The sequence below is a fragment of the Phocoena phocoena genome, chromosome 3, assembly GCF_963924675.1.
Source record: "Phocoena phocoena chromosome 3, mPhoPho1.1, whole genome shotgun sequence".
Taxonomy (NCBI): domain Eukaryota; kingdom Metazoa; phylum Chordata; class Mammalia; order Artiodactyla; family Phocoenidae; genus Phocoena; species Phocoena phocoena.
In genome coordinates, this window is record NC_089221.1 from 95,763,711 (window position 1) to 95,783,321 (window position 19,611).

At 41.8% G+C, this 19,611-nt stretch overlaps 1 protein-coding gene across 1 annotated transcript in view; it reads left to right on the top strand.

Moving 5' to 3' along the window:
* Positions 1 to 19,611, top strand: part of LVRN (laeverin) — an 87,040-nt gene that overhangs the window by 20,973 nt on the left and 46,456 nt on the right. The window contains exons 2-4 of the mRNA XM_065874518.1: positions 7,004 to 7,146; positions 8,365 to 8,504; positions 18,948 to 19,074. Coding sequence (XP_065730590.1) covers positions 7,004 to 7,146; positions 8,365 to 8,504; positions 18,948 to 19,074 — 410 coding nt within the window. The remainder of the gene's footprint in view (positions 1 to 7,003; positions 7,147 to 8,364; positions 8,505 to 18,947; positions 19,075 to 19,611) is intronic.

The window sequence follows — 19,611 nt, forward strand, 5'->3', positions numbered from 1 at the left end:
GGAAGACTCAATATTGTGAAAATGACTATACTACCCAAAGCAATCTACAGATTCAACACAATCCCTATCAAATTACCAATGGCATTTCTTGCAGAACTAGAGCAAAAAATTTTTAAATTTGTATGGAGACAGAAAAGGCCACGAATAGCAAAAGAAATCTTAAGGGGAAAAAAAACAGAGCTGGAGAAATCAGACTCCCTGACTTCAGACTATACTACAAAGCTACAATCATCAAGACAATATGGTACTGGCACCAAAACAGAAATATAAATCAATGGAATAGGATAGAAAGCCCAGAGATAAACCCACGCATCTATGGTCAACTAGTCTATGACAAAGAAGGCAAGGATATACAATGGAGAAAAGACAGTCTCTTCAATAAATGGTGCTGGGAAAACTGGACAGACACATGTAAAAGAATGAAATTTGAACACTTCCTAACACCATACACAAAAATAAACTCAAAATGGATTAAAGACCTAAATATAAGCCCGGACACTATAAAACTCTTAGAGTAAAACATAGGCAGAACACTCTTTGACATAAATCACAGCAAGATCTTTTGTGACCCACCTCCTAGAGTGATGGAAATAAAAATGAAAATAAACAAATGGGATGTAATAAAACTTAAAAGCTTTTGCACAACAAAGGAAACCATAAACAAGACGAAAAGATAACCCTCAGAATGGGAGAGAATATTTGCAAACGAAGCAACTGACAAAGGATTAGTCTCCAAAATGTACACGTACCTCATGCAGCTCAATATCAAAAAAAACAAACAACCCAATCCAAAAATGGGTAGAAGACCTAAATAGACATTTCTCCAAAGAAGACATACAGATGGCCAAGAGGCACATGAAAAGCTGCTCAACATCACTAATTATTAGAGAAATGCAAATGAAAACTACAATGAGGTATCACCTCACACCAATTAGAATGGGCATCATCAGAATATTTACAAACAACAAATGCTGGAGAGGGTGTGGAGAAAAGGGAACCCTCTTGCACTGTTGGTGGGAATGTAAATTGATACAGCCACTCTGGAGAACAGTATGGACATTCCTTAAAAAGGTAAAAATAGAATTACCATATGATCCAGCAATCCCACTATTGGGCATATACCCAGAGAAAACCATAATTCAAAAAGACATATGCACCCCAATGTTCATTGCAGCACAATTTACAATAGCCACGTCATGGAGGCAACCTAAATGCCCATCGACAGATGAATGGATAAAGAAGGTGTGGTACATATATACAATGGAATATTACTCATCCATAAAAAGGAGCAAAATTGGGTCATTTGCAGAGAAGTGGATGGACTTGGAGACTGTCATACAGAGTGAAGTAAGTCAGAAAGAGAAAAACAAATATCGTATATTAATGCATATATGTGGAATCTAGAAAGATGAACCAGTTTGCAAGGCAGAAATAGAGACACCGATGTAGAGAACAAATGTATGGACACCAAGGGGGGAAAGTGGGGGGTGGTTGGTGGTGGTGGTGGGATGAATTGGGAGATTGGGATTGACATATATACACTAACATGTATAAAACAGATAAGTAATAAGAACCTGCTGTGTAAAAACAAAATTAAATTAAAATAAAATAAAAACCAACCGAAATTTAAGAAAAAAAAGAGAGCGAATGTATGAATCCTTTTCTTGTGCAGTATCCTTTAGGAATACTTGTATTTCTGATCACCCCATTTCCTTTTTAAAAGATAAGAAAAAATACGGTAGTATTTAGAGAAATGAAAATAGAAAAATCAAGAGGTGGGAGTGGCTTGTTAGTGTCAAATGCCTGAAGAAAATTAAGATCTTTATTTGGGACAAATTAAGGTGAAAAGAGCATGATCAAGGTCAATCATTTTGTCCAGGTGTCCAAAGAGTGAGCAGTGAATTTAAAAAGACTCCCTTCCAGTTGCTGTTTATGCAGGAAATCTGGCACAGTCCTCAGGGTATGACACACAAGAGAGAAATTTGAGTAATATTAGGAAAGAATTTAGAAGTCTCAAAACAAGGTCAGTGAACTCAAGTGCCAAGCACATGATATCGCTGGTGTCACAGAGAAAAGAGGTCAGTTCATTACCTTATAGAGCTGTTGAACCCACACATTTTATGTGGCTGAGCAGTTTTCTCTGGGAGATGGTTTGCTCATTAGAGGTTTAGATCCTGTATCTTTTGAAAACAAGTGTAAGTAGCATATTGAAATACCACACCTCATAATTCAGTAAAAATGCAATCATTTTTCTCCCACTGTCCTTTTACAATTTAGTCTCTGGGATAATAGCTCTTGCTCCTGCATGTATACTCTAGCAACCCATAATTTCCTGCTAATTCTTAGTTAATAGATGATCTATGGTCACTAAGTTACAAACATTATCCAGATGCAAAAAACTTAGGAAATCCAGTCCTGGGTGATACTTAAAACTTTGAACTTAAGTTGCTGTTAAATCTCCCTTTTTCTCTCTCCAACCTCACTTCTCCAAGCTTGGGCTGACTTCAGGATAGAAGCCTGCAGTGACATAGAGGGTAGTGGTCTTTCCATCTCTCTGCCTCCTATTTCTAGTCCTCCCCTTCCATCTTGAGCTGTTATTTAAACCCTACCAGGTCCAGTGGGACTAGTGGAGACAGGGAGAGGCAACACACAGGGCAGCTCTTATTTGAACCAGTACTCTCATCGCTTGGTCTCACTCTGGTCTAGCAGATGCCTTTTTCCCTTGAGATGTCATTTTCTTGGACTCCTCAGAGCTTTCTCACTGTTTCTCTTTCTCCTACAATTCTCTTGTCCCTGAAGGTTGCTTCTCTTATTTCTCTGTTCTGATTGTCATTTGTAACTCCTTCCTCGGCCCCTAGACACACAGTAGTGCATCTCCAAGCTCCTCCAGGTGGCTCTATTGGACAGAATCTAAGATTCTGTCTCAGGGCCCACGGCTTTTCCAAGGAACACTCATACATCCCTTGCCTGGGACTGATGTGGGTCCCAAGGCAGCAGCACTCTCCTGGTTCTGGCTCCAAAACAGTCTGTGTAGATTCCCACCTGATAGGAGTCCGACTCCAGCCAGTGTCAATTTCAGCTTTCTCAGGAGTGAATTGGGTACCAGCCTCTAAGTCCCTCAGCCTTAGGAAACACTTCCACTGCTCTCTGAGGGATTTTCTCCCCCTGTCTCAGGTTTAGAGGGTTGCACCTCCTCCCAACTCCCTGAGTGCAGGAGGACATGGCAACATAATGTCCCTCCCCACCAAGGAATCTCTCCTCTGATCTCTTTTATCTACGTTCTCTGACCCTTCTTCTATGTCCTCGATGTAGCTGAGAAACCCAAGAGTGGCTTGAAGGTTCTTGAGGCCATTTACTTTCAAAATCTTCATAACATGGTCTGGCACCTTTGTTTGGAATTTTACATCTATTATGTTTTGTCGTCTGGTGGAAACTTCAGTTTTAAGATCGTATTACACAAGTAATAAACAAACATGATTCACAGGCCAATCCAGTGGTGTAACGTCCGTCTTTACTAAACATTTTGATATCTGAGTGTTGTTACTGTGTTAAAAAAATCAGGGCAGACAACTCTCTAAAGAGTCTTACTTAATCCTTGACCAGCTACGTTATTACGCACTTCTTAACTAGAGCTGTAGGCGTATGGAGTTCATAAAATAATTTGGAATGAAATACTGTACTGAATGAATATTTTTTATGTGGTAGTAGATGGATCCCCAAGGGCATCACGTGTCTTGCCTGCTAAGACCTTTTCCAGCACAAGAAAGTGGTGAGCCCACCATTCTCTTGCTGTACAAGAGGGCAGGAAAGTGGCTTTGTGATAGTGAGCCACTAGGAGACAAATTCTCCCAAATGAACTCCCTCACCGGCTGACCACTCTAAACCCAGACCTCACAGGCACCATAATAACATGTTTCTGTGAGGTTTGAAGGGAGGAAGGATATCCTTACAGGGTTGCTTGAGTCCAAAGCAGAGAGAGAAGGGAAATAAATATCAGCCTTGGGTCCAGACGTGGCATAACCAGATTGTATGTGCTGCCGGCTGGCCCTGACCTTTGGAGTTAAGATTGAGAGCCAGAAAGGCTGTGTGTTGTAGGGATTTTTCCCTTTTTGTTTGCTTGTATAACACCAGGGAGGGAAATAGTTGAGTAAAATCCAAGTGTTTCTTTTATTTCACTTCTCTGGAGACCTTAATCATGGAATTGGAAGGACTTGCTTGAGGCTTCATTTGTTAAAGCAGTGACTCCCTAAGCTGGTGTCTCCTCGCCTTTTTAAACCTGCACCTTTGGTGAGCATAAAAGTTTCCCACCTCCTTGAAGAGGCTGATTTTCTCCCTCATCCCCACCTTGCCACCTCCTTGAGATTCACATGCTTTGGGGAGTTATGGCAGCAGAGATGTCATCAAGCTGTACTTTCTGTAGTTTCCATTACAAAAACAATAGGCATGTGTTGGCTTTCCAAATATATAAGCATGTATTATATAATTGAATGCACTTTTTCACTTTACATTGCACTTTTCATGCTAACAGATCACCATTTGTACAAAGTGTCCCTGCGATTTCAGGAGGCTCACAGATCCGCTGAAGGCCAGGTATGAAAACTCCCAAGGGGACTATTTCTCTTCATCCTAGATGACTCAGTCATGGCCACCTCAAGGGCTCTTTTCTCCATCCTGTTGGAGCCATTATCTCTGTGGGAATCAGTTTTAGAGCTCTAAGTGGACTTAGAGATCATCTAGTCCCATCCTGCACTTTATAGAAATGGACGTCCAAAGAGTGTAAGCAACTTTCCCAAAGTTACACCACCATGTTTACACTGCAGATCCTGAGCAACTACTCAGGTTGCTGAATTCCCTGCTCATCTTTCTTTTTACTGTATTGTCAATTGCTTGAATCTTCTGTACTTTATCCCATCCCTTTAAAAGATACCAACCAATACTACAAAACAAACAAATGCCAAGGCGGCAAACTCTGCAAAATACTTCATGTTCTTCTGTATATACTAACATCAAGCTTCCTTTACTTTATAGTGCCTCCACGGCTGAGAAAATACTTATTTGCCATGAACCCATATTTTAGCCAAGTATTTTAAATGATACAGAAGAAAAAATACATAACCCCTAATTTCTCATAGTTTAAAATTAATTGGGTGGGGCTTCCCTGGTGGCGCAGTGGTTGAGAGTCCGCCTGCCGATGCAGGGGACACAGGTTCGTGTCCCGGTCTGGGAAGATCCCACATGCTGCGGAGCGGCTAGGCCTGTGAGTCATGGACGCTGAGCCTGTGCGTCCGGAGCCTGTTGCTCCGCAGTGGGAGAGGCCACCACAGTGAGAGGCCCGTGTACCGTGCAAAAATAAATAAATAAATAAAATTAATTGGGGAGACAAATGTGGTTCATATTCAGCTTGTGGCCACCTGTGATCTCTGGAAACTTTTTTTTTTTTACAATGTTGTGTTTAATTTCTGCTGTACAGCAAGGTGATGGAACCTTTTTAAATGCATTTGTAATTTCCAACCCTCCACCCTTACTCTGTAACTTATTCTTCCTTGAATTCTTCTGTAGTTCATCTATATCAAGAATAATCTGTGAGATTGGAAGGAATATAGGCGAATTCACAGGTCATTTATTGCTAAATGTAGTTACTAATAATATAAAAGCTCATCCAGCGATGAAACATAGCTAGTGTCGTTTTTTTCTAGATGGGGAAACAGGCTCAGCAAGACTACGTGACTAGTTCAGGGTTGCTCAGCCAGCGGTAGATGGAGCAGAGTCTTGCAGCCAAAGTGGCTGCTTGTCAGAGCCCACAAGCCCCCTTTCAGCCAAGAAAGCAAGAGTAGAATAAAGTAGGGGAAAGCAAATAAAGCAAAATAGGCTTGTTGAAAATTACGATTTTGTCACAGTGAGGTTATGAGCACATCAAACTAGCTGACTGTGAAAAGCTTTTGAACATGCCTCCTGTTGTGTGTGCTCTTCCTAAAGCTGTGTGAAGTTTTATGTGAGCAGGGCCCTTATCATGGTGGAGGAGGGATTTACAGAGGTGAATAATGGACAGACAGTGCTCTCAAGATATCTGTGTTGAATTCTCCTTTTATTTATCTAAGGACTGGGCCTGAGCTGGGGTAAATGCATGAGAGACATTAAGTCTCAGCACCTTCGGAGAAAAAAAGGAATTTATCATCCACAATTGTCATCTAAAAGCAGTTCCCAGGTCACAGAGTCTTGGAAAATTGAATAATGAGACTGCAGGTTTCTTTGGAGGAGAAAGTTGTTTGATAGGACCCATGCTCTTGTCAGACTCAGGTAGTGTTTACAGATGATGAACCTGGAAATCTTGTTTGCTCAGGGTACTCTTGTCCCTAAGCTTTTCCATATAAATCACCAGTGCATTGTGGGATCGTGTCACCTTTTGTATTTTTCCTTGGAGATGGAGGAAGGAGCAGTAGGGATTCAATAAATCCATCCACATGTAAATGAAAATTGTTTTGTTCAGTTGGGATGTGCCCATATTGTTTAGCCCCAAGGATATGCAAAATAAAACTTAAAGTTTTCAACCAGGAAAAAGAGGAACATGTGAGAAAAAGATAAAAAACATACATTCTTCTTTTGACTTGCGCTTTGATGGAGGATGAAAGCCAGCCCATCCCCAAAGAAGTAATCCTAGTTTTAAAAAATCCTCGGTTCTCAAAAGCCTGGCGTTGCATGTTTGTTATATTTGTTCCTATTTTGTTTGTAAACAGTTTTAAAGGCATATGATGTAATGAAGTAAATGTTATTTTGCAGTTGAAAATTAAAGAGTTCTTTTGTATTTTAGGTCTTACAGGAATTCTCAGGGACAGTGAGGACTGGAGTGTGTTTGTATTATGGGGAGGGCAGTGAGGAAGATGAGGGGAGAACATTACAGCTCCTTCCTGAAGATAATTATAAGCCATAATCCCTCAATATGTACATTTTTTTTGCTTCCTCTGGTTTGAAATAAAAATAGATTTTTCCCAAAAATGTATTTCAGGGCCCTCTTAGCATCTCAGATGGAACCAACATTTGCCAGGAATGTTTTCCCTTGTTTTGATGAGCCAGCTCTGAAGGCAACTTTTAATATAACACTTATTCATCATCCAAGTTACGTGGCCCTTTCCAACATGCCAAAACTAGGTAAGTAATGTTTCCTATCGCTGTATATGTATACACGTACATATATGTATATGTGTATACATATATAATATATATAATATACATACACATATACATATGATGTTATATAATTATATGTTTACTTATATATTTGTATTTATATGTTTTTATATGAATTATATATGTGTATATATATTTAACTCTGTGATAGATTTTATGTCAGTAGATTTTCTGGTCAATGTGTTGAGAGTGCGTTATGATTGTAGTATATTATAACCAGGGAGGGCAGTCACATGGGATATGCATCAGCACCCACATCTTGGTGATGGTAAATCCTGATTCTGTTTGTATTAGGAGCTGAGGACACTACACTGTTCTCATACATTGGCAGCCTGTCTGCCCGTTAATTTGGGCTTCAACTATTGATCATTAGTGGTAACAAGCTAGTGAACTTGGTCTGAATCTGGCACATAGATGTGGGTTTGGTTTGGTTTGGTTTTTTTGTTTTGTTTTTGGCTCACAGTAGTTTTTTCTTTTGATTGAATTGGCATCCAATTTCTTTTAATTCAGAGATTCCTCATAAAAATAAAAATTCTTACTTTTTTTTTTGAAACTCAGAACAACTAACAACACTGGCCCTGCACTTCCAAGGTGCCAGTGATAGTTGCCGCTGAGAAGGGGCTACCTCCTTCAGACCAAGCCCATGCCCCTGCCTGCCATTGTCCCCACCACTCCCTGTTAGTGTAAACCAGCCCGTTCACATCAAGTACCCGGCCCTCACAGGTGTTTGAGTTTGTGATTTCAGGTTTAAAACCCACAGTGTGACTCCACTGAAGACCTGCCCAAAACCTGAGAATGGCAGAATTGTACCTTGTTGACCTACTATAGGCCTGGGAAACCCTAGATTAAGTGCTGAGAGAGATGGGCTGGACTAGGAAACAGTCGTGGATGGGAAAGAGAGGAGGTAGCTCATGGGTCTAGTTTACAGTGCCCGTAGATTTGCCCTCCATCCAGACCGTGTCATTCAAGGTGCTAATTCAGGACTGAGATACTGTCCTTAGGCCTTCCTAATATGCTTTTGATAGCTTGGAGGTAGACAAGTCCAAACTGCTGCACTCTGGAGAGGAGTTGGGAAGAACTAGCTGAGTGACAGTCAACTTGATGAATTATTTCAAAGGTAGATAATTGTGCTTATTATTGCTTATTTACAGTGATTTGGACTAAAATCAATTTCTCTAGGTCAGTCTGAGAGAGAAGACGTGAATGGAAGCAAGTGGACTGTTACTACCTTTCACACCACGCCCCACATGCCCACTTATCTAGCCGCCTTTGCCATCTGTGACTACGAGCACGTCAGCAGGACTGAAAGGGGCAAGGAGGTGAGTGACGGAGACCCTCCAGGTAAGGGGACATTTGTACTGGCCGCGGACTGCTCAGGCACTCCTGCATTAGGGGCTATGCCTACAGACCCCACCGTCCCCTCCTGGTTCTCCCTCTGATCTCCCCCAAGCCCTGTTACCACTCTCAGCACGGAGTTGCAGAACGGGATGCAACGGTTCCCACTGCGGTTCTGCGGACGGGTTTCTATGGAAAGGCTGCTCATTAAGCCCACTAGAGGCAGGTTCTGAGCCCCCCCACTTCCTGGGCTTTCGCTGCCTTTCAGAGTACAGGAGAGAACAGGGAAAGCGGGCACACTAGCACCTGAAAGCTCAGGTTTACCTGTTGTTGCCTTCGCCTACATGCTACTGCAGCCTTGAAGCCAGGGTGCTGCCCAAAATGCCTAGCAGCCACTATGACACAGACACCAAACAACCCAAACTGACACCAGCTGGGACAGCTGCTCTGGCTGAACTGCTGCAGGCAGGTTAAGCATCATCCCTATCAAGGAGCAGGTCCGCTGGGTTCCTCACCTCTGGGGCATGAACACTTCCCTAGAGCTGTGTAAATAGGTGCTTTGTCCTGAAACACCCAATTTTTCACCCAATTATACTCTCTTTACATAATAATCCTTTAGAGAAATATCAAGGTTATTGTAGCAGTACTTTATAGACTGGTTCACTCCCTACGCTAGAGTGTGGAGGTAAGTAGGGCCAGTGCCTCAGGCCCAGTTCTTCCTAGTCAGATCGACTGCACCGGGCTGAGGAGAGTCAGGCCCTATAGCAGGCGGAGGCTCTCTCCTGGGCCCGTGAACTTCCAGGCTTGTGCCATTGACTTGTGGAGGCAAGGAAGCTGTGGATGAGCCAAGTCTGTCACCAGGGGGAGAATCGTTCAAAGCCCCTCCTCCTAAGGATGAATTAATAATACCGTGTTAGATGCAAACAACAACTCATTTTCCTCAGCTGTTGGATCCAGCCTGATTTCCCTCATTGAACAATCATTGGTAGATGCTTCATATTCACAGATATAACATGAGCCAAGTCAGATGTTCATGGCATATATTGATAAATCTACTCAGGCATGAGGTGGAAGCCCATAGTTTGTACCTGGCATGAAGGAGTGGGCCTGGAGCTCACGAGTGACCCAAGGTGACTGTCAGCATCCTCATCTCCAGTGGCTTGTTGCTCTCAATGCTGCTGCACAGTGAATAATTCTTATAAAGGATCATACCTGTTTCTTCATGAAAGATCACCCTGGAAAGAAAGCCAGCTGCCACAGAAAGCAAAGAGGAAATGGAACATGCCTAAGAAAGTCACCGTCTTAGCCAGAAACTTGAAATTTGGGATGAGTTTATCAGTGGAATGTTGCACTTGGCTCTGGCTCAGCTCTGGGAAGTGAAGGAGTCCATCATATACTCTACAGGGAACCAGACTGTACTCTTGGAATAGCATCCAGACTCTACAAAGATGACTCATTAAGTAAGAGATAAAAATTTAGTGAAGTTGAAAATGCGGTTCATGCGTGGCATGAGGATAAACGTAAGACACGGATAACTAAGGTTGGAAATAACATATTTTGAGTAGAATTTATCACACGTGGACATGTGTAAAGATATTCTGCTCTTAGATGTTGAGGTCTGCTATGTCTAAGGAGGGCCACAAGGACACACTGGTGGGCTAGGTGTGACTTTGAAGGAACCTTATGGCTGCGTTCCCGAAACGTTCTGCACCTGTTTGTGATCCTAGCTGCCCTGCCTCTTCCCCCACAGCTCGGAATCATCATTTGCCTCCCTTTTGGCTTAAAGAGTGGTTGTTTACGGGAGGAGCTTTGTAACCTGGAAATTTACATGCAAACATTAGTTGTTAACTGCCTTTTTTCCTCCCAAGACTGCAGTTAATTTGCACACGTTATCCTGAACGTGGGAAAAGGCAACTGTTATTTCCACTCAATAGCGTGGGCTCTGGTTTAGATGTCTTCCTGGCCTTGCCGTGGAGGTGAGAGCTTGAGAAGGGGCAGGTACGGGTAGCGGTAGCGTTAGGGGCAGGGCGGAGTCCTGGGCCCCTCTTTCCCAGGATAATGGGGCCTGGCGGGGAGGAGGCTGCAAGGAAGGAGGGGCTCCAGGCAGGAGGCTTCCAAAACAGGTGGCTGCATTTTGTGAAAGGGGAGCGTTCCTGAAGCCCTCAGGTAATTCAAAAGTCACTTGATTCAAGACAAATTCTCCAGCAGAAGTAAAAGCCAAGTCAGATAAACGTGGTCGAGGAGGGCAGCAATCTGAAGATACTGGTGTGTTGCTTTTCGTTTTCTTTGCATTTTCTTTAATGTTTTGCAGAGAGCTCTTTCTCAAATTAACTGTATTCACGTCAGTATAATTATCTAATTCCCTCCTCGCTAACTTTCATTCTAGGGTTATAAGTTTCATATGTGTTTTTTAGCTAACACTAACAACTCTATTTAAAAGTGCTCAGGTGGGATTGGGGATATCATGACTTCATATTAAAATACCAATGAATGTTAAAACAACATCACATTAGTCACCAAAGTCACACAAACAAGTTCAGATGCCCAAACGACAGCACGGTTGTGTTAAAATAACAAAACACGGCAGGGATTTCTTTTCAGGGACTAACCAGGAAGTGTCATAAACAGAGAATATAATTCACTTGCTTCAACAACTATAAAGTCATAAGACTTTTGATGCACTTTTTAAAATTAAGGAAATTAACCTTTTTTCAAATTTGGAAAATAAGATGGGACTATTAATGTTTTCTTTAACAAACCATTTTAAATTTGCATGATTCAAATTTGCTTAATATGTTCTATACAGTTTAACCCCTATTAACTGCCCAATTCTGGTTTGAATCGTTGGAAATATGTCCTGAAAAGGGAAGCAAGGATCCAAGGGACCCTTTGTCTATTCCAGCATAGAATCGACATTTTCTGTGGGGGTAGATACCATTCCCAGGATTATTTATTTATTTATTTTTTACATCTTTATTGGAGTATAATTGCTTTACAATGGTGTGTTAGTTTCTGCTTTATAACAAAGTGAATCAGTTATACATATACATATGTTCCCATATCTCTTCCCTCTTGTGTCTCCCTCCCTCCCACCCTCCCTATCCCACCCCTCCAGGCGGTCACAAAGCACCGAGCTGATCTCCCTGTGCTATGCGGCTGCTTCCCACTAGCTATCTACCTTACGTTTTGTAGTGTATATATGTCCATGCCACTCTCTCACTTTGTCACAGCTTACCATTCCCCCTCCCCATATCCTCAAGTCCATTCTCTAGTAGGTCTGTGTCTTTATTCTTGTCTTACCCCTAGGTTCTTCATGACTTTTTTTTTCTTAAATTCCATTTATATGTGTTAGCATACGGTATTTGTCTTTCTCTTTCTGACTTACTTCACTCTGTATGACAGACTCTAGGTCTATCCACCTCATTACAAATAGCTCAGTTTCGTTTCTTTTTATGGCTGAGTAATATTCCATTGTATATATGTGCCACATCTTCTTTATCCATTCATCCGATGATGGGCACTTAGGTTGTTTCCATCTCCTGGCTATTGTAAACAGAGCTGCGACGAACATTTTGGTAATGACTCTTTTTGAATCATGGTTTTCTCAGGGTATATGCCCAGTACTGGGATTGCTGGGTCATATGGTAGTTCTATTTTTAGTTTTTTAAGGAACCTCCATACTGTTCTCCACAGTGGCTGTACCAATTCACATTCCCACTAGCAGTGCAAGAGTGTTCCCTTTTCTCCACACCCTCTCCAGCATTTATTGTTTTGAGATTTTTTGATGATGGCCATTCTGACTGGGTGAGATGATATCTCATTGTAGTTTCGATTTGCATTTCTCTAATGATTAATGATGTTGAGCATTCTTTCATGTGTTTGTTGGCAGTCTGTCTATCTTCTTTGGAGAAATGTCTATTTAGGGCTTCTGCCCATTTTTGGATTGGGTTGTTTGTTTTTTTGTTATTGAGCTGCATGAGCTGCTTATAAATTTTGGAGATTAATCCTTTTTCAGTTGCTTCATTTGCAAATATTTTCTCCCATTCTGAGGGTTGTCTTTTGGTCTTGTTTATGGTTTCCTTTGCTGTGCAAAAGCTTTGAAGTTTCATTAGGTCCCATTTGTTTATTTTTGTTTTTATTTCCATTTCTCTAGGAGGTGGGTCAAAAAGGATCTTGCTGTGATTTATGTCATAGAGTGTTCTGCCTATGTTTTCCTCTAAGAGTTTGATAGTTTCTGGCCTTACATTTAGGTCTTTCATCCGTTTTGAGTTTATTTTTGTGTATGGTGTTAGGGAGTGATCTAATCTCATACTTTTACATGTACCTGTCCAGTGTTCCCAGCACCACTTATTGAAGAGGTTGTCCTTACTCCACTGTACATTCCTGCCTCCTTTATCAAAGATAAGGTGACCATATGTGTGTGGGTTTATCTCTGGGTTTTCTATCCTGTTCCATTGATCTATCTTTCTGTTTTTGTGCCAGTACCATACTGTCTTGATGACTGTAGCTTTGTAGTATAGTCTGAAGTCATGGAGCCTGATTACTCCAGCTCCGTTTTTCATTGTCAAGATTGCTTTGGCTATTCAGGGCCTTTTGTGTTTCCATACAAATTGTGCAATTTTTTTGTTCTAGTTCTGTGAAAAATGCCAGTGGTAGTTTGATAGGGATGGCGTTGAATCTGTAGATTGCTTTGGGTAGTAGAGTCATTTTCACAACGTTGATTCTTCCAATCCAAGAACATGGTATATCTCTCCATCTATTTGTATCATCTTTAATTTCTTTCATCAGTGTCTTATAATTTTCTGCATACAGGTCTTTTGTCTCCTTAGGTAGGTTTATTCCTAGATATTTTATTCTTTTTGTTACAATGGTAAATGGGAGTGTTTTCTTGATTTCACTTTCAGATTTTTCATCATTAGTGTATAGGAATGCCAGAGATTTCTGTGCACTAATTTTGTATCCTGCTACTTTACCATATTCATTGATTAGCTCTAGTAGTTTTCTGGTAGCATCTTTAGGATTCTCTATGTATAGTATCATGTCATCTTCAAACAGTGACAGCTTTCCTTCTTCTTTTCCGATTTGGATTCCTTTTATTTCCTTTTCTTCTTTGATTGCTGTGGCTAAAACTTCTAAAACTATGTTGAATATGAGTGGTGAGAGTGGGCAACCTTGTCTTTCCCCTGATCTTAGTGGAAATGCTTTCAGTTTTTCACCATTGAGGACGATGTTGGCTGTGGGTTTGTCATATATGGCCTTTATTATGTTGAGGAAAGTTCCCTCTATGCCTACTTTCTGCAGGGTTTTTATCATAAATCAGTGTTGAATTTTGTCAAAAGCTTTTTCTGCATCTATTGAGATGATCATATGGTTTTTCTCCTTCAATTTGTTAATATGGTTTATCACATTGATTGATTTGCATATATTGAAGAATCCTTGCATTCCTGGAATAAACCCCACTTGATCATGGTGTATGATCCTTTTAATGTGCTGTTGGATTCTGTTTCCTAGAATTTTGTTGAGGATTTTTGCATCTATGTTCATCAGTGATATTGGCCTGTAGTTTTCTTTCTTTGTGACATCCTTGTCTGGTTTTGGTATCAAGGTGATGGTGGCCTCGTAGAATGAGTTTGGGAGCCTTCCTCCCTCTGCTATATTTTGGAAGAGTTTGAGAAGGACAGGTGTTAGCTCTTCTCTAAATGTTTGATAGAATTCGCCTGTGAAGCCATCTGGTCCTGGGCTTTTCTTAGTTGGAAGATTTTTAATCACAGTTTCCATTTCAGTGCTTGTGATTGGTCTGTTCATATTTTCTATTTCTTCCTGATTCAGTCTTGGCAGGTTGTGCATTTCTAAGAATTTGTCCATTTCTTCCAGGTTGTCCATTTTATTGGCATAGAGTTTTTTGTAGTAATCTTTCATGATCTTTTGTATTTCTGTAGTGTCAGTTGTTACTTCTCCTTTTTCATTTCTAATTCTATTGATTTGAATCTTCTGCCTTTTTTTCTTGATGAGTCTGGCTAATGGTTTATCAATTTTGTTTATCTTCTCAAAGAACCAGCTTTTAGTTTTATTGATCTTTGCTATCGTTTCCTTCATTTCTTTTTCATTTATTTCTGATCTGATCTTTATGAGTTCTTTCCTTCTACTAACTTTGGGGGTTTTTTGTTCTTCTTTCTGTAATTGCTTTAGGTGCAAGGTTAGGTTGTTTATTCGAGATGTTTCCTCTTTCTTAAGGTAGGATTGTATTGCTATAAACTTCCCTCTTAGAACTGCTTTTGCTGCATCCCATAGGTTTGGGTCGTCGTGTCTCCATTGTCATTTGTTTCTAGGTATTTTTTTACTTCCTCTTTGATTTCTTCAGTGATCACTTCATTATTAAGTAGTGTATTGTTTAGCCTCCATGTGTTTGTAATTTTTACAGCTCTTTCACTGTAATTGATATCTAATTTCATAGCCTTGTGGTCAGAAAAGATACTTGATAAAATTTTAATTTTCTTAAATTTACCAAGGCTTAATTTGTGACCCAAGATATGATTTATCCTGGAGAATGTTCCATGAGCACTTGAGAAGAAAGTGTGTTCTATTGTTTTTGGGTGGAATATCCTATAAATATCAATTAAGTCCATCTTATTTAATATATCATTTAAAGCTTGTGATTCCTTATTTTCATTTTGGATGATCTGTTCATTGGTGAAAGTGGGGTGTTAAAGTCTCCTACTATGATTGTGTTACTGTCGATTTCCCCTTTTATGGCTGTTAGCATTTGCCTTTTGTATTGAGGTACTCCTATGTTGGGTGCATGAATATTTACAACTGTTATATTTTATTCCTGGATCGATCCCTTGATCATTATGTAGTGTCCTTCTTTGTCTCTTCTAATAGTCTTTATTTTAAAGTCTATTTTGTCTCATGTGAGAATTGCTACTCCAGCTTTCTTTTGGTTTCCGTTTGCATGGAATATCTTTTTCCATCCCCTTACTTTCAATCTGTATGTGTCTCTAGGTCTGAAGTGGGTCTCTTGTAGACAGCATATATATGGGTCTTGTTTTTGTATCCATTCAGCCAATCTGTGTCTTTTGGTGGGAGCATTTAGTCAATTTACATTTAAGGTAAATATTGATATATATGTTCCTATTCCCATTTTCTTAATTGTTTTGGGTTCGTTATTGTAGGTCTTTTACTTGTCTTTTGTTTCTTGCCTAGAGAAGTTCCTTTAGCATTTGTTGTAAAGCTGGTTTGGTGGTGCTGAACTCTCTCAGCATTTGCATGTCTGTAAAGGTTTTAATTTCTCCATCAAATCTGAATGAGATCCTTGCTGGGTAGAGTAATGTTGGTTGCAGGTTTTTCTCCTTCATCACTTTAAATATGTCCTGCCAGTCCCTTCTGGCTTGCAGAGTTTCTGCTGAAAGATCAGCTGTTAACCTTATGGAGATTCCCTTGTGTGTTATTTGTTGTTTTTCCCTTGCTGCTTTTAATATGTTTTCCTTGTATTTAATTTTTGACGGTTTGAATAATATGTGTCTTGGCATATTTCTCCTTGGATTTATCCTGTATGGGAGTCTCTGTGCTTCCTGGACTTGATTAAGTATTTCCTTTCCCATATTAGGGAAGTTTTCAACTATAATCTCTTCAAATATTTTCTCAGTCCTTTTTCTCTTCTTCTTCTGGAACCCCTATAATTCGAATGTTGGTGTGTTTAATGTTGTCCCAGAGGTCTCTGAGACTGTCCTCAGTTCTTTTCATTCTTTTTTCTTTATTCTGCTCTGCAGTAGTTATTTCCACTATTTTATCTTCCAGGTCACTTATCCGTTCTTCTGCCTCAGTTATTCTGATATTGATCCCATCTAGAGAAGTTTTAATTTCATTTATTGTGTTGTTCATTGTTGTTTGTTTCATCTTTAGTTCTTCTAGGTCCTGTTAAATGTTTCTTGCATTTTGTCCATTCTATTTCCAAGATTTTGGATCATCTTTACTATCATTATTCTGAATTCTTTTTCAGGTAGACTGCCTATTTCCTCTTCATTTGTTAGGTCTGGTGGGTTTTGCTCCTTCATCTGCTGTGTGTTTTTCTGTCTTCTCATTTTGCTTATCTTACTGTGTTTGGGGTCTCCTTTTTGCAGGCTGCAGGCTTGTAGTTCCCGTTGTTTTTGGTGTCTGTCCTCAGTGGCTAAGGTTGGTTCAGTGGGTTGTGTAGGCTTCCTGGTGGAGGGGACTAGTGCCTGTGTTCTGGTGGATGAGGCTGGATCTTGTCTTTCTGGTGGGCAGGTCCATGTCTGGTGGTGTGTTTTGGGGTGTCTGTGGACTTATTATGATTTTAGGCAGCCTCTCTGCTAATGGGTAGGGTTGTGTTCCTGTCTTGCTAGTTGTTTGGCATAGGATGTCCAGCAGTGTAGCTTGCTGCTCGTTGAGTGAAGCTGGCTGCTAGTGTTGAGATGCAGATCTCTGGGAGATTTTCGCCGTTTGATATTATGTGGAGCTGGGAGGTCTCTTGTGGACCAGTGTCCTGAAGTTGGCTCTCCCACCTCAGAGGCACAGCACTGACTCCTGGCTGTAGCACAAAGAACGTTTCATCCACACGGCTCAGAATAAAAGGGAGAAAAAGTAGCAAGAAAGAATTAGTAGAAGTAGAAAGAAAGAAAGAAAGAAAGGAGGAAGGGAGGGAGGGAGGAAGGAAGGAAGGAAGGAGTGAAGGAAGGAAAAAAGAAATAAAGAAAGAAGATAAAGTAAAATAAAATAAAGCAAGATAAAACATAATAAATTTATTAAAATAAAAAATAATTATTAAGAAAAAAATTTAAAAAAAAAACGGATGGATAGAACCCTAGGACAAATGGTGGAAGCAAAGGTATACAGACAAAATATAACACAGAAGGATACACATACACACTCACAAAAAGAGGAAAAGGGGGAAAAATCATAAATCTTGCTCTCAGTCCACCTCCTTAATTTGGGATGATTGGTTGTCTATTCATGTATTCCACAGATGCAGGGTACATCAAGTTGATTGTGAAGCTTTAGTCCGCTGCTCCTGAGGCTGCTGGGAGAGATTCCCCTTTCTCTTCTTTGTTCTCACAGCTCCCAGGGGCTCAGCTTTGGATCCGGCCCCGCCTCTGCGTGTAGGTCGCCGGAGGGCGTCTGTTCCTCGCTCAGACAGGACGGGGTTAAAGGAGCCACTGATTCGGGAGCTGTGGCTCACTCAGGCCGCGGGGTGGGGAGGGGGAGGTAGGGAGGGGCATGGAATGCGGGGCGGGCCTGCGGCGGCAGAGGCCGGCGTGACGTTGCACCAGCCTGAGGAGCGCCGTGCGTTCTCCTGGGTAAGTTGTCCCTGGATCCCGGGACCCTGGCAGTGGCGGGCTGCACAGGCTTGCCGGAAGCAGGGTGTGGACAGTGACCTGTGCTCGCACACAGGCTTCTTGGTGGCGGCAGCAGCAGCCTTAGCGTCTCATGCCCGTCTCTGGGTCCGCGCTTTTAGCCGCGGCTCGTGCCTGTCTCTGGAGATCCTTTAAGCAGCGCTCTTAATCCCCTCTCCTCGCGCACCAGGAAACAAAGAGGGAAGAAAAAGTCTCTTGCCTCTTCGGCAGGTCCAGACTTTTCCCCGGACTCCCTCCTGGCCAGCCGTGGTGCACTAACCCCCTGCAGGCTGTGTTCACACCGCCAACCCCAGTCCTCTCCCTGCGCTCTGACCGAAGTCTAAGCCTCAGCTCCCAACCCCGCCCGCCCCGGTGGGTGAGCAGACAAGCCTCTCGGGCTGGTGAGTGCCGGTCGGCCCTGATCCTCTGTGCGGGAATCTCTCCGCTTTGCCCTCCGCACCCCTGTTGCTGTGCTCTCCTCCGCGGCCCCGAAGCTCTCCCCCGTCCGCCACCTGCAGTCTCCGCCCACAAAGGGGCTTCCTAGTGTGTGGAAAACTTTCCTCCTTCACACCTCCCTCCCACTGGTGCAGGTCCCGTCCCTATCCTTTTGTCTCTGTTTATTCTTTTTCCTTTTGCCCTACCCAGGTGCGTGGGGGGTTTCTTGCCTTTTGGAAGGTCTGAGGTCTTCTGCCAGCGTTCAGTAGGCGTTCTGTAGGAGTTGTTCCACGTGTAGATGTATTTCTGGTGTATCAGTGTGGAGGAAGGTGATCTTCGCGTCTTACTCTTCCACCATCTTCCCCTCGTCTCTCCCAGGATTATTTTTGAACTACAAAATTTTACATGTTATTGCAAAAGAGTGAAATAACACACTTTCTGAGGAACCACTGTTCTCAACTTAGTGAATAGCCTTCTGGGCTTTTCTCATTGTGAGGACACATTCAAACGTTTTATTATGCAGCTTCCTCTGAAAAGGTAAGCCTTTGGCTTCAGAGCATCAGGGAACTGGAGCAAGCAGGCTGCCACTTTCCAAAAATCACTACTGCTTTGCCTAATCACTGCTTAATTGTTTCTGTTTAGATACGCATCTGGGCCCGGAAAGAAGCCATCGCAGCTGGAAATGCAGACTTTGCTTTGAACATCACAGGTCCCATCTTCTCTTTTCTGGAGGATTTATTTAATATTAGTTACCCTCTTCCAAAAACAGGTGAGGCATCTTCCCTTACAATGTATTTGATTTCCTATTATGGGGGCCCTGGGTTGAGATCAAAAGGTACCTAGACGGGCCTCCAAGGACCCATTGGCACTTTGCTATTTTTGCTGTTTTGGAGTTAGCCCCGCTGGCTTCCCATCATTATGTCCTACACCTTCCTAAACACACGGGGCCTGTCTGTTCTTTCTCTGCATCATTCCATGTGACCAGTAAGTGCTCGGAGAGCTACCTGGCTTTAGATTCCTCCTGGGTACTCACTGGCAACTTACATCCTCCAGACCCTGTCCTCTCTCTTGCATTCTGTCCTTTCCTCTCATAACGTGAGTGTGCAATGCAGTGTTCTGCATCCTTTTAGCTGCTTGTGTGAGTTACTCCAGTTCACTTTAGTAAGGTTTTGTTGGTTTTTCAAAAAATATTCTTTAGCTGTGAGTCACTGGGTTAGGACCTGGGGGTCCCATCTGTGAATTTTTGTTGTATAAAATTGGGATCATGTGTGAACATAATATGATCCTCGAAGGAATATGTAAACAT